This window comes from Oncorhynchus tshawytscha, linkage group LG11, assembly GCF_018296145.1.
Source record: "Oncorhynchus tshawytscha isolate Ot180627B linkage group LG11, Otsh_v2.0, whole genome shotgun sequence".
Classification (NCBI taxonomy): domain Eukaryota; kingdom Metazoa; phylum Chordata; class Actinopteri; order Salmoniformes; family Salmonidae; genus Oncorhynchus; species Oncorhynchus tshawytscha.
Genome location: NC_056439.1, coordinates 8,355,893 through 8,369,982, shown reverse-complemented (window position 1 = coordinate 8,369,982; position 14,090 = coordinate 8,355,893). Strand labels below are relative to the sequence as shown.

Sequence of the window (14,090 nt, the reverse complement as noted above, 5' to 3'; positions counted from 1 at the left end):
TCTGTCGACTCTGTCCACGTCCGGTAGCCGCCGCGGAGCTCGACGTCGTCCGTCAGTTGAACTTAGTCGAATTTGAACCGCGCCATCTTTATTTGTGAACAGGCGAGTCACTTCATAATTCATCTTTCCGCTGAGAAATACAGACGTAGTTGTTTGAGAAGTATGGCTGCTTTGCTTTTCTCCTGCAATGCTGACTCCACAGGATCACAGTAATCCCCACCTCCATTTTACACCAGCCTCTTATGGCGTAAAAAACGATGATAGGGATGAAATTCTCTTCTCCTTCGAGCACTCGATTCTAAAAAGGCCTAATGGCCATTTTCTACTTGCCATTTTGCCGGTGGGTAAGTCACAACCCACACGTTCTCTTCACAGTCTTCTATGACTTTTGTGTTTGTGTCCCTGTGCGGCTCTGTTGGTAGAGAATGGAGCGTACAGCTTCAGGATCACGGGTTCAGTTCCCGCTGGGGCCACCCATACAAAAATGTCTGCGTGCACTACTGTTAGTGGCTCTGGATGAAATAGTCTGTGTCACGTGGCATATATTTACACCGTCTTTCAGGAAACCCGCCTGACCAGGAGCAGCCGCGTTGAGACGAAACCGATTGGACCCCAGAACTCCCTCAAATGGAGGACAGCTGAAAGCGCTAGTGTGGCGGCCGTATTTAAACTCAAGAGCTCTGATACTAGCGAGCTCCCCTAAAAATGGGACATGATTGGCACTTTTAGCAGCACTACCAATTTGACTAGATAGGTTCTGGTTCTTTTACTGGCATTTGATAATGACTCCTCTGACAGGGCAAGGTGTTCTAGACTAGGGGAGCGTCTCTCTCTCTCTCTCTCTCTCTCTCTCTCTCTCTCTCTCTCTCTCTCTCTCTCTCTCTCTCTCTCTCTCTCTCTCTCTCTTCTCTCTCTCTCTCTCTCTCTCTCTCTCTCTCTCTCTCTCTCTCTCTCGTAAACTGACAGTTTTGACAGATTGAATGGGATGTAAGAACTGGTTCGCTCAGGAAGTAAAATACGGGGGCTTTTTGCTTTTTGGACAGCTCTTCCACCCGGGGTTGGCACACTAGCACGGAATTCCTAAAGTCCGTCCTTACCTCCGTGCCAACATATAGGATATCTGAACGGAGGAATTAGTTTCCCACCCTCCCCCAATTTTAGCTGTAGATGCATTTCGGATCATTTGGAGCTGGAGGGAGACCAAATCGAGACTGCATGCAGAATTCTGCAAAAATATCCTCTGTGTACAACGTAAAACGCCAAATAATGCATGCAGAGCAGAATTTGGCCAATATCCGCTAATTATCAACATCCAGAAAAGAACCACCTAAAAGGAAGCGATTCCCAAACCTTCCATAACAACAAAGCCATCACCTACAGAGAGATGAACCTGGAGAAGAGTCCCCTTAGCAAGCTGGTCCTGGGGCGCTGTTCACAAACACAAACACAGCCCACAGAGCCCCAGGACAGCAACACAATTAGACCCAATCAAATCATGAGAAAACAAAAAGATAATTGCTTGACACGTTGGAAAGAATTAACAGAAAAACTGAGCAAACTAGAATGCTATTTGGCCCTGAACAGAGAGTACACAGTGGCAGAATACCTGACCACTTTGACTGACCCAAACCTAAGGAAAGCTTTGACTATGTACAGACTTAGTGAGCATAGCCTTGCTATTTTGAGAGGCCACCATAAGCAGACCTGGCTCTCAAGAGAAGACAGGCTATGTGCACACTGACCACAAAATGAGGTGGAAACTGAGCTGCACTTCCTAATCTCCTAATGTATGACCATATTAGAGACACATATTTCCCTCAGATTACACAGATCCACAAAAAATCTGAAAGGAAATCCAATTTTGATAAGCTCCCATATCTACTGGGTGAAATACCACAGTGTGCCGTCACAGCAGCAAGATTTGTGACCTGTTGCCACAAGAAAAGGGCAACCAGTGAAGAACAAACACCATTGTAAATACAACCCATATTTATGTTTATTTATTTTCCATTTTGCTCTTTAACTATTTGCACATCGTTATAACACTGTATCTATCACACTCTGCTAACCCTGATGTCCTTGCCGTGTCTGAATCCTGGCTCAGGAAGGCCACCAAAAATTCTGAGATTTCCATACCCAACTATAACATTTTCCGTCAAGATAGAACTACCAAAGGGGTAGGAGTTGCAGTCTACTGCAGAGATAGCCTGCAAAGTAATGTCATACTCTCCAGGTCCATACCCAAACAGTTCTAACTACTAATTTTGAAAATTACTCTCTCCAGAAATAAGTCTCTCACTGTTGCCGCCTGCTACCGACCCCCCTCAGCTCCCAGCTGTGCCCTGGACACCATTTGTGAATTGATCGCCCCCCATCTAGCTTCAGAGTTTGTTCTGTTAGGTGACCTAAACTGGGATATGCTTAACACCCCGGCAGTCCTACAATCTAAGCTAGATGCCCTCAATCTCACACAAATCATCAAGGAACCCACCAGGTACAACCCTAAATCTGTAAACAAGGGCACCCTCATAGACGTCATCCTGACCAACTGGCCCTCCAAATACACATCCGCTGTCTTCAACCAGGATCTCAGCGATCACTGCCTCATTGCCTGTATCCGCTACGGAGCCGCAGTCAAACGACCACCCCTCATCACTGTCAAACGCTCCCTAAAACACTTCTGTAAGCAGGCCTTTCTAATCGACCTGGCCCGGGTATCCTGGAAGGACATTGACCTCATCCCGTCAGTTGAGGATGCCTGGTCATTCTTTAAAAGTAACTTCCTCACCATTTTAGATAAGCATGCTCCGTTCAAAAAATGCAGAACTAAGAACAGATATAGCCCTTGGTTCACTCCAGACCTGACTGCCCTCGACCTGCACAAAAACATCCTGTGGCGGACTGCAATAGCATCGAATAGTCCCCGCGATATGCAACTGTTCAGGGAAGTCAGGAACCAATACACGCAGTCAGTCAGGAAAGCTAAGGCCAGCTTCTTAAGGCAGAAATTTGCATCCTGTAGCTCCAACTCCAAAAGGTTCTGGGACACTGTGAAGTCCATGGAGAACAAGAGCACCTCCTCCCAGCTGCCCACTGCACTGAGGCTAGGTAACACTGTCACCACCCATAAATTCATGATTATCGAAAACTTCAAGCATTTCTCAACGGCTGGCCATGCCTTCCGCCTGGCTACTCCAACCTCGGCCAACAGCTCCGCCCCCCCCCCCGCAGCTACTCGCCCAAGCCTCTCCAGGATCTCCTTTACCCAAATCCAGATAGCAGATGTTCTGAAAGAGCTGCAAAACCTGGACCCGTACAAATCAGCAATTGACAATCTGGACCCTCTATTTCTGAAACTATCCGCCGCCATTGTCGCAACCCCTATTACCAGCCTGTTCAACCTCTCTTTCATATCGTCTGAGATCCCCAAGGATTGGAAAGCTGCCGCAGTCATCCCCCTCTTCAAAGGGGGAGACACCCTGGACCCAAACTGTTACAGACCTATATCCATCCTGCCCTGCCTATCTAAGGTCTTCGAAAGCCAAGTCAACAAACAGGTCACTGACCATATCGAATCCCACCGTACCTTCTCCGCTGTGCAATCTGGGTTCCGAGCCGGTCACGGGTGCACCTCAGCCACGCTCAAGGTACTAAACGATATCATAACCGCCATCGATAAAAGACAGTACTGTGCAGCCGTCTTCATTGACCTTGCCAAGGCTTTCGACTCTGTCAATCACCATATTCTTATCGGCAGACTCAGTAGCCTCGGTTTTTCTGATGACTGCCTTGCCTGGTTCACCAACTACTTTGCAGACAGAGTTCAGTGTGTCAAATCGGAGGGCATGCTGTCCGGTCCTCTGGCAGTCTCATTGGGGGTGCCACAGGGTTCAATTCTCGGGCCGACTCTTTTTCTCTGTATATATCAATGATGTTGCTCTTGCTGCGGGCGATTCCCTGATCCACCTCTACGCAGACGACACCATTCTATATACTTCCGGCCCGTCCTTGGACACTGTGCTATCTAACCTCCAAACGAGCTTCAATGCCATACAACACTCCTTCCGTGGCCTCCAACTGCTCTTAAACGCTAGTAAAACCAAATGCATGCTTTTCAACCGTTCGCTGCCTGCACCCGCACGCCTGACTAGCATCACCACCCTGGATGGTTCCGACCTTGAATATGTGGACATCTATAAGTACCTAGGTGTCTGGCTAGACTGTAAACTCTCCTTCCAGACTCATATCAAACATCTCCAATCGAAAATCAAATCTAGAGTCGGCTTTCTATTCCGCAACAAAGCTTCCTTCACTCACGCCGCCAAACTTACCCTAGTAAAACTGACTATCCTACCGATCCTCGACTTCGGCGATGTCATCTACAAAATTGCTTCCAACACTCTACTCAGCAAACTGGATGCAGTTTATCACAGTGCCATCCGTTTTGTCACTAAAGCACCTTATACCACCCACCACTGCGACCTGTATGCTCTAGTCGGCTGGCCCTCGCTACATATTCGTCGCCAGACCCACTGGCTCCAGGTCATCTACAAGTCCATGCTAGGTAAAGCTCTGCCTTATCTCAGTTCACTGGTCACGATGGCAACACCCACCCGTAGCACGCGCCCCAGCAGGTGTATCTCACTGATCATCCCTAAAGCCAACACCTCATTTGGCCGCCTTTCGTTCCAGTTCTCTGCTGCCTGTGACTGGAACGAATAGCAAAAATCGCTGAAGTTGGAGACTTTTATCTCCCTCACCAACTTCAAACATCTGCTATCTGAGCAGCTAACCGATCGCTGCAGCTGTACATAGTCTATCGGTAAATAGCCCACCCATTTTCACCTACCTCATCCCCATACTGTTTTTATTTATTTATTTACTTTTCTGCTCTTTTGCACACCAATATCTCTACCTGTACATGACCATCTGATCATTTATCACTCCAGTGTTAATCTGCAAAATTTTAATTATTCAAGGTATGCCTTTTGCACACAATGTATATAGACTCCCTTTTTTTCCTACTGTGTTATTGACTTGTTAATTGTTTACTCCATGTGTAACTCTGTGTTGTCTGTTCACACTGCTATGCTTTATCTTGGCCAGGTCGCAGTTGCAAATGAGAACTTGTTCTCAACTAGCCTACCTGGTTAAATAAAGGTGAAATAAAAATAAAAATAAAAAGGTCTTTATTCTTTTGGAACTTTTGTGAGAGTTATGTTTACTGTTAATTGTTTTAAATATTGTTTATTTCACTTTTGTTTATGATCTATTTCACTTACATTGGCAATGTAAACATGTGTTTCCCGAGCCAATAAAGCCCTTTGAATGAGATTCATTTGCATTCCTTTCACACGTGTTGGTATCACATATGTAAAATGTGTATTGGCTGATGTATGCCCGTATTGCCAGGAGAACCGAAGAGTCCCACGCACAGGGAAATAACAAAGTCAATGCCCATCTATGACGACTCTGACGAGACAAAATACCCATTTTTGCCACAGTCCAGGTTACACAGTCCTCGCTCACTCAGCCAGCGGCCATTGGACTGAGTGTGTGCGTGTGCACCGGCGTGCGTGTGCACCGGCGTGCGTGTCCGACCTCCATTGTCAGATAGAGGATTCATTCACTATTCGGGCGGGATATCATCGACATTTGAGACTCAGAGTATTTCTTTGCTCCAAATGTTGACACATTTTGAGCACTGCCAGTTCCCGACACCAGTTGTGCTATCTAGACCGGCTCATTTGGGTTGAAGATATTTGGCAGTTTCATACTTACTCGCGTCCTTGTCCCTGCTGTGTGCCCACTGCCATGGCGGCGCTTCTCAAAGTGGTTTCTTATCGGTCTGGGGGAAAGAAGCTAACAAACTATGAAGCTGGTTGGTGACCTTTGTTGCCGTTTGAGGGAGAAGTTATGCTGACACATTCCTTTCTCTATTTCTTCTCTCTCTCTCTCATTTTCTCTTTCCTCTCTATCCCCCTATTTCTTCCCATCTCTGTCCTCTCTATCCCCCTATCTCTTTCCTCTCTATCCCCCTATCTCTGTCCTCTCTATCCCCCTATCTCTGTCCTCTCTATCCCCCTATCTCTGTCCTCTCTATCCCCCTATCTCTATCCCCCTATCCCCTTATCTCTATCCCCCTATCTCTATCCTCTCTATCCCCCTATCTCTATCCTCTCTATCCCCCTATCTCTATCCTCTCTATCCCCCTATCTCTGTCCTCTCTATCCCCCTATCTCTGTCCTCTCTATCCCCCTATCTCTGTCCTCTCTATCCCCCTATCTCTATCCCCCTATCCCCTTATCTCTATCCCCCTATCTCTATCCTCTCTATCCCCCTATCTCTATCCTCTCTATCCCCCTATCTCTATCCTCTCTATCCCCTATCTCTGTCCTCTCTATCCCCCTATCTCTGTCCTCTCTATCCCCCTCTCTGTCCTCTCTATCCCCCTATCTCTGTCCTCTCTATCCCCCTATCTCTATCCCCCTATCCCCCTATCTCTATTCCCCCTATCTCTATTCCCCCTATCTCTGTCCTCTCTATCCCCCTATCTCTGTCCTCTCTATCCCCCTATCTCTGTCCTCTCTATCCCCCTATCTCTGTCCTCTCTATCCCCCTATCTCTGTCCTCTCTATCCCCCTATCTCTGTCCTCTCTATCCCCCCTATCTCTGTCCTCTCTATCCCCCTATCTCTGTCCTCTCTATCCCCCTATCTCTGTCCTCTCTATCCCCCTATCTCTGTCCTCTCTATCCCCCTATCTCTGTCCTCTCTATCCCCCTATCTCTGTCCTCTCTATCCCCCTATCTCTGTCCTCTCTATCCCCCTATCTCTGTCCTCTCTATCCCCCTATCTCTGTCCTCTCTATCCCCCTATCTCTGTCCTCTCTATCCCCCTATCTCTGTCCTCTCTATCCCCCTATCTCTGTCCTCTCTATCCCCCTATCTCTGTCCTCTCTATCCCCCTATCTCTGTCCTCTCTATCCCCCCCTATCTCTGTCCTCTCTATCCCCCTATCTCTGTCCTCTCTATCCCCCTATCTCTGTCCTCTCTATCCCCAGTTATCTTCTGAAGTGTTTTTTTTCTTTCTATTCCTTATCTGTGCTGTCCCTCGTTGTATTGGGTAAACAGCATTCATGTGGCTCATACTAGACGCAAACAAGCTTTCTTGCCACTTTGGGCTGAGGAGGAGCATCTTTGTTACCGCCGTCGATAAAGTTTCAACGAATGCTGTCTTCCGAAGGCACAGTTTAATCAAACCCACGGTGCCGAATTTGGAGATTAGCATGTAGACATTTTTGTCTGCCTGTGGTTAAGTAAAATGGCAGACTGGTTTTGGATACCAGATAGGGATGCAAGATAAAAGTAGGAACATAGTTTTATAAGGTACTGCATAAACATGACAAAATCAGGCCACAGTGTTGGAGGAAACGTCCAGAAGACTGGATATGAAGTATAATCGCCTGGTGTCGGGAGTCAAGATTGCTTAACGATTTGGCACAATCCACTTAGACGTCATCAAGCAATTTCCGTCGGCCGAGTAATTTGGTCTGATAAAAGCGACGGTGACTGGAACCAACAGGTGGCAATAAGCCGGGCTCCTGCCGACAAGAACTGCATCCCAAATGGCACCCTGTTCCCATTGCAGTGCACTACTTTTGCCCAGGGCCCGTTTGGTCAAAAGTAGTGCACTATCGAATAGAGTGCCATTTGGGACACAGGCAGAGTCTCTTTAGTCGTAATGAGATGCGCTGAGGAGGGGAATGTGTGTGTGTGTGTGTGTGTGTGTGTGTGTGTGAGAGAGAGATGTGGGCCACCTGCAAAAAGGCATTATGGTTATTGTCCACATCCGTCTCCGTCTCGTTTTTGGACCACCCTGTCGGGAAGCGGCAAGGTGTTATTACGAGGGCGATGTGACTTGCATGTTTGCGTTGTGAATGCTTTTGGTCGGCGAAAAGGGTATATGGTGTTGAACGGCTGATATGACAAAGTATTGTTACTCAGGAGTGTGTGACTGTATTGCTGAGAAAGTACACTGAGATTTATATTGTTTCCCGTTTGGATTGTTCATGGTTTTGCTTTCCAACAAAGGCAAAACGATAATGAACTGTCACTCAGAGTAATGTTAGTCTAATGCTCTTATGTCAGAATATCAGATTCTACACATTTAGTTTTATTTTAGTCCATGTGTTTTTAACATGATCTCCATCTCTCTCTCTGTCTCCTCCCCAGGCTTGAACGGCGACATCCTCTACTCCCTCGCCGACTCGGCCGACGGCCACTTCTCCGTGGACGAGCGTACCGGCGTCATTGCCTTAAAAAAGCCCCTGGACCGCGAGGCGCGGGCTGTGTACGAGCTCAAAGCGCGCGCCTCCGACCGGGGCTCCCCGCGCCGCCTCTCGTCCCTCTCCCGCGTCACGGTCTCCGTGCTGGACATCAACGACAACCCGCCCGTGTTCGAGCACCGCGAGTATGTGGCGGGCGTTTCGGAGGACGTGGCGGTGGGAACGCAGTTGCTGCGGGTGCACGCCGCTAGCCGGGACATTGAAGCCAACGGGGAGATCGCCTATGCCATCGTGAGCGGGAATGAACACGGCATGTTCAGTGTCGACCCTCAGACTGGTATGTATCTCTGTCTCTCTCTCTCTGTATCTCTCTCTGTCTCTCTCTCTGTATGTCTCTGTAGCTCTCTCTGTATCTCTCTCTGTATGTCTCTCTCTCTGTATCTCTCTCTGTATCCCTCTGTATCTCTCTGTCTCTCTCTGTCTCTCTCTGTCTCTCTCTGTCTCTCTCTGTATCTGTCTCTCTCTGTCTCTCTCTGTATCTCTCTGTATCTGTCTCTCTCTCTCTCTGTATCTCTCTCTGTCTCTCTCTCTGTATCTCTCTGTCTCTCTCTCTGTCTCTCTCTCTCTGTCTCTCTCTCTCTCTGTCTCTCTCTCTCTGTCTCTCTCTCTCTCTCTCTCTCTCTCTCTCTCTCTGCCCGTCTTGTCTCCACCTCTCTTCTTCCTTTATATGTCTCGCCAGGGGCACCAGATTATGACTACTACCTTTGTGTGTATGTGTGGCAGGTTTAGCTTGTTTTTGTAATGAGTCTTGTTCTGGAGGCAGCCCTGCAGAGTGGTCACTAGCTGTTTTGAACCCTAACCCTAACCACACTGCTAACCCTAATGCCTGACATTAAATTAGACAATTTTGACTTTGCAGCTGGCCTATCTAAGGGGCGATCCCTCAGTAAACGTCAACCTGCGTTTCAAAGGGGACGTAGCAGATGACATGTCTGTTGTGTACATTGGGACAGTGGAGGAACCTTCTTCTAATCAATCCGTCCTATCCTCCCTCTCCCTCTTTCGTCTCCCCTCCAGGTGACATCTTCGTCATCAAGCCGCTGGACTTCGAGGCGTCCCACGAGTACTACCTGACGGTGGAGGCCACGGACGGGGGCACGCCGCCGCTCAGCGACATGGCCACGGTTAACATCAACCTGACGGACATCAACGACAACAGCCCCGCCTTCGGCCAGGCCACCTACGCCGCCGTGGTGGCCGAGGACGCCGAACCCGGCAAGACAGTGGTGGCGGTGAGTTGACCGATGAGTGACCGTTCTGATCATTTGGTCTGGTGTTTCTAGAAAACTAGAACAAAAAAGCATATAAAATCGCTAAAGGAATATATTAGAGTTTGTTTGCGTTGTGTTGGATGCTAATGCTAATGCCAATGCTAGACAAGCATTTGTGTAAGTTTATCATGGCATAATGCTATGCTAGCTCTGCTGGCAGCAGGCAACATTTTCACTAAGATAAGAAAAGCAACCAAATTAAATCATTTACCTTTGAAGAACTTCGGATGCTTTCACTCAGGAGACTCCCAGTTAGATAGCAAATGTTCTCAGTTTACATTGGTGTGAAAAAAAAATCTCAGTTTACATTGGTGCGTTATGTTTTGCTTCCAAAACATAATGAAAATACAAGTGTTATGCATGGAATTAAAGATATACTTCTCCTTAATGCAACCGATGTGTCAGATTTCAAAAAAGCTTTACGGCGAAAGCACACCATGGAATAATCTGAGTACAGGGCTCAGAGACCAAAACAAGCCATACAGATACCCGCCATGTTGTGGAGTCAACAGAAGTCAGAAATAGCATTATAAATATCCACTTACCTTTGAAGATCTTCATCGGAATGCACTCCCAGGAGCATAGTTTCACAATAAATGTTTGTTTTGTTCGATAAAGTCCATCAAGTATGTCCAAAAACCTCCTTTTTATTTGCACGTTTAGTTCACAAATCCAAATTCACAAGGCGCAGGCACTTAGTTCAGATGACAGTTCCTTTACAGTTCGTAGAAACATGTCAAACGATGTATAGAATCAATCTTTAGGATGTTTTTATCATAAATATTCAGTAATATTCCAACCGGACAATTCCTTTGTCTTTAGAAATGAAAAGGAACAGAGCTCTTGCTCACGGCCGCGGACCTGACTTAGCTCATGGCATTCTACCAGACACCTGGTTCAAACAGCTCTTATTCGCTCCCCCTTCATAGTAGAAGCCTGAAACAAGGTTCTAAAGACTGTTGACATCTAGTGGAAGCCTTAGGAAGTGCAATCAGACCAAATGTTACACTGTATATTGGATAGGCAAATACATGAATATCTACAAACCTCAGATTTCCCACTTCCTGGTTGGATTTGTTTTCAGGTTTTTGCCTGCCATATGAGTTATGTTATACTCACAGACATCGTTCAAACAGTTTTAGAAACTTCAGAGTGTTTTCTATCCAAATCTACTAATAGTATGCATATATTAGCAACTGGGCCTGAGTAGCAGGCAGTTTACTCTGGGCACCTTATTCATCCAAGCTACTCAATACTGCCCCCCAGCCATAAGAAGTTAAACAGGATTGTTATGTTTTCCCGTGTCACACACGTGTGAATCCTGTCCGTCCCCTGATTTCCCCTAGGATCCAATACTGGCCAGGTGTGTGCGAATATATCTGTCCCACGGTCTCGTGTCAGAGCAGGTGTGTGTGTAAGTCTACATCTGTGTGTGTCGTCATCGGCGGCTGGTCGTGACTCTTCCTCTCTCCTGTTGTCTCGGGTCATAGGTGATGGCGGAGGATGCAGACGGGCCAGCCTATAACCACGTGCGTTACTCCATCGTGGCGGGGAACCAGGGCAGTCCCTTCACCATTGACCCAATCAGAGGAGAGGTCAAAGTGGCACGCCAGCTAGACAGAGAGACGGTATGGTGAAACATTCAAACGTTATAATGGATGGGCATTGATGTAAATTCCTTCAAATGCATATCTGTGAAATGTCTTTGAAGTGTGTGTGTGTGTGTGTGTGTGTCAATATATGCATTTGTGTGTGTGGGGATATCTAATTCTGTCTTCGGTGACACCTTAATTGCACTGTAGACTGCAATCAAACTGAAACGCTGAGCCAGTTTACCAGTCAGCTTTGCATAATCGCTTACAAAAGCAGTAGAGAGTGATAGAGGTATTAATTCTCTGTCTTCCTCTCTCCTCCTCTCTCCCTCCTCTCTTTCTATCTCCATTTCTTTCTCGCCACCCCACCCACCCCTCTTCCCTCCCTTCCCCATCAGACATCGGGGTACACCCTGACGGTGCTGGCGTCGGACAACGGCGTTCCGGCCCGCTCCAGCAGCACCACGGTCAACGTCGACGTGTCTGACGTCAACGACAACCCGCCCCTCTTCTCCCCTGCCAACTACAGCCTCATCATCCAGGTGAAGAGGAAGGGAGGGATGGATGGAAGGAGAGAGTGGGAGGGGAGGAGGGTGGGGAAGGTGGGAAAGAGAGGCCAACTGGAAGAGAAGAGAAGAGAAGAGTTGAGGAGAGGAGAGGATAGAGAAGAAGGGAGGGATGAGGGGTTGGAAGTGAAGAAAGAAGTGGTGAAATGCATCTTTCCTCCCTTTTTACTATCAGGAAGGGAGGGACAGATTGGGCAAATAGGGATGCACCGTCAGGTATCTCTGTCTTTACTTTTGTGGAGCCGACAGTGAAAACCAGAAATCTGATATAGGGATTTGGTGTCTGTGCACAAACGCACACGTATATACGCACACTGAAAAAAATGGCTTAGCCTTCCAGGATGAGAAAGATTGATTCACAAGATTGATTCCCACATCAAATCCCCTCTCCTGCTCTCTCACACAGCAGTCGTTACTGCCTACAGTATCCCCGAATACTAAGTCTAAACCACTTCCTTTTCTCGCAGGAGAATCGTCCAATGGGTACCAGCGTTGTCCAGCTCATGGTGACCGACCGGGACGCCACGCACAATGGGCCGCCGTTCGCCTTCGCCATTGTCGACGGCAATGAGGGGGGTGTGTTCGAGGTGAACCACCAGGGGGTGCTGTTGGTGGTGGAAGAGCTGAAGAGGAAGACCAATGAGAACTACCTGCTGCATGTCCAGGTACTATAGGAGCATATATGGAGTGTTGGTTGGTCACTCTCTCTCCTTCTATTACTGTATTTCCTTCACTTTATTTTTCTTTCTCTCTCTCTCTTTCTCTTTCTGTGTGTGTCTCTCTCTCTCTCTCTCTCTCTCTCTCTCTCTCTCTCTCTCTGTGTATCTCTCTCTCTCTCTCTGTATTTCTCTTTCTGTGTCTCTCTCTCTGTATCTCTCTTTCTCTTTGTATCTCTCTTTCTGTGTCTCTATCTCTCTGTATCTCTCTCTCTGTATCTCTCTGTATCTCTCTCTCTGTATCAATCTGTATCTCTCTCTCTGTATCTATCTGTATCTCACTCTCTGTATCTCTCTCTGTATCTCTCTCTATTTCTGTATCTCTCTCTCTCTGTATCTATCTCTCTGTATCTCGCTCTCTCTGTATCTCTTTCTCTTTGTAACTCTCTCTCTCTCTCTGTATCTCTCTCTGTATCTCTCTCTGTATCTCTCTTTCTCTCTCGCTCTCTCTCTTTGTATTTCTCTTTCTGTGTCTCTTTCTCTTTGTATCTCTCTTTCTCTGTCTCTATCTCTCTGTATCTCTCTCTCTGTATCTCTCTCTCTGTATCTCTCTCTCTGTATCAATCTGTATCTCACTCTCTCTGTATCTCTCTCTATTTCTGTATCTCTCTCTGTATCTCTCTCTATTTCTGTATCTCGATCTATCTCTGTATCTCGCTCTCTCTGTATCTCTTTCTCTTTGTAACTCTCTCTCTCTGTGTCTCTCTCTCTGTGTCTCTCTCTCTCTCTGTATCTCTGTCTCTCTCTAAGTCTCTCTTTCTCTCTCGCTCTCTCTCTCTGTATTTCTCTTTCTGTGTCTCTCTCTCTGTATCTCTCTTTCTCTTTGTATCTCTCTCTCTCTGTATCTCTCTGTCTCTCTCTGTATCTCTTTCTCTTTCTGTATCTCTCTCTCTCTGTATCTCTCTGTGTCTCTCTCTGTGTCTCTTTCTCTTTCTGTATCTCTCTCTCTCTGTATCTCTGTCTCTCTCTCTGCATCTCTCTCTGTCTCTCTCTCTCTGCATCTCTCTCTGCATCTCTCTCTGTCTCTCTCTCTCTGCATCTCTCTCTTTCTGTATCTCTCTCTTTCTGTATCTCTTTCTGTATCTCTCTCTTTCTGTATCTCTCTCTCTGTATCTCTCTCTCTCTGTATCTCTCTGTCTCTCTCTCTGCATCTCTCTCTGTCTCTCTCTCTCTGCATCTCTCTCCATCTCTCTCTGTCTCTCTCTCTGTCTCTCTCTCTCTGCATCTCTCTGTCTCTCTCTCTCTGCATCTCTCTCTTTCTGTATCTCTCTCTTTCTGTATCTCTTTCTGTATCTCTCTTTCTGTATCTCTCTCTCTGTATCTCTCTCTCTCTGCATCTCTCTCCATCTCTCTCTGTCTCTCTCTCTGTCTCTCTCTCTCTGCATCTCTCTCTTTCTGTATCTCTTTCTGTATCTCTTTCTCTTTCTGTATCTCTCTTTCTGTATCTCTCTCTTCTGTATCTCTCTCTTCTGTATCTCTCTTTCTCTTTCTGTATCTATTCTGTATCTCTCTCTTCTGTATCTCTCTCTCTTTCTGTATCTCTTTCTGTATCTCTCTTTCTCTTTCTGTATCTCTCTCTTTCTGTATCTCTCTCTTTCTG

The 14,090-nt window shown here is 46.9% G+C and overlaps 1 protein-coding gene across 9 annotated transcripts in view; it reads left to right on the top strand.

The window, feature by feature from the left end:
- Positions 1-14,090, top strand: part of LOC112262406 (protocadherin Fat 1-like) — a 109,093-nt gene that overhangs the window by 76,378 nt on the left and 18,625 nt on the right. For all 9 annotated transcript variants that reach the window (XR_006084524.1, XM_042329747.1, XM_042329752.1 and 6 more), the window contains 5 exons: positions 8,233-8,622; positions 9,363-9,577; positions 11,107-11,244; positions 11,607-11,750; positions 12,242-12,439. Coding sequence is in view for 8 of the 9 variants with exons in the window: in XM_042329747.1 (XP_042185681.1) it covers positions 8,233-8,622; positions 9,363-9,577; positions 11,107-11,244; positions 11,607-11,750; positions 12,242-12,439 (1,085 nt within the window). In the remaining variant the exon portion in view is untranslated. The remainder of the gene's footprint in view (positions 1-8,232; positions 8,623-9,362; positions 9,578-11,106; positions 11,245-11,606; positions 11,751-12,241; positions 12,440-14,090) is intronic.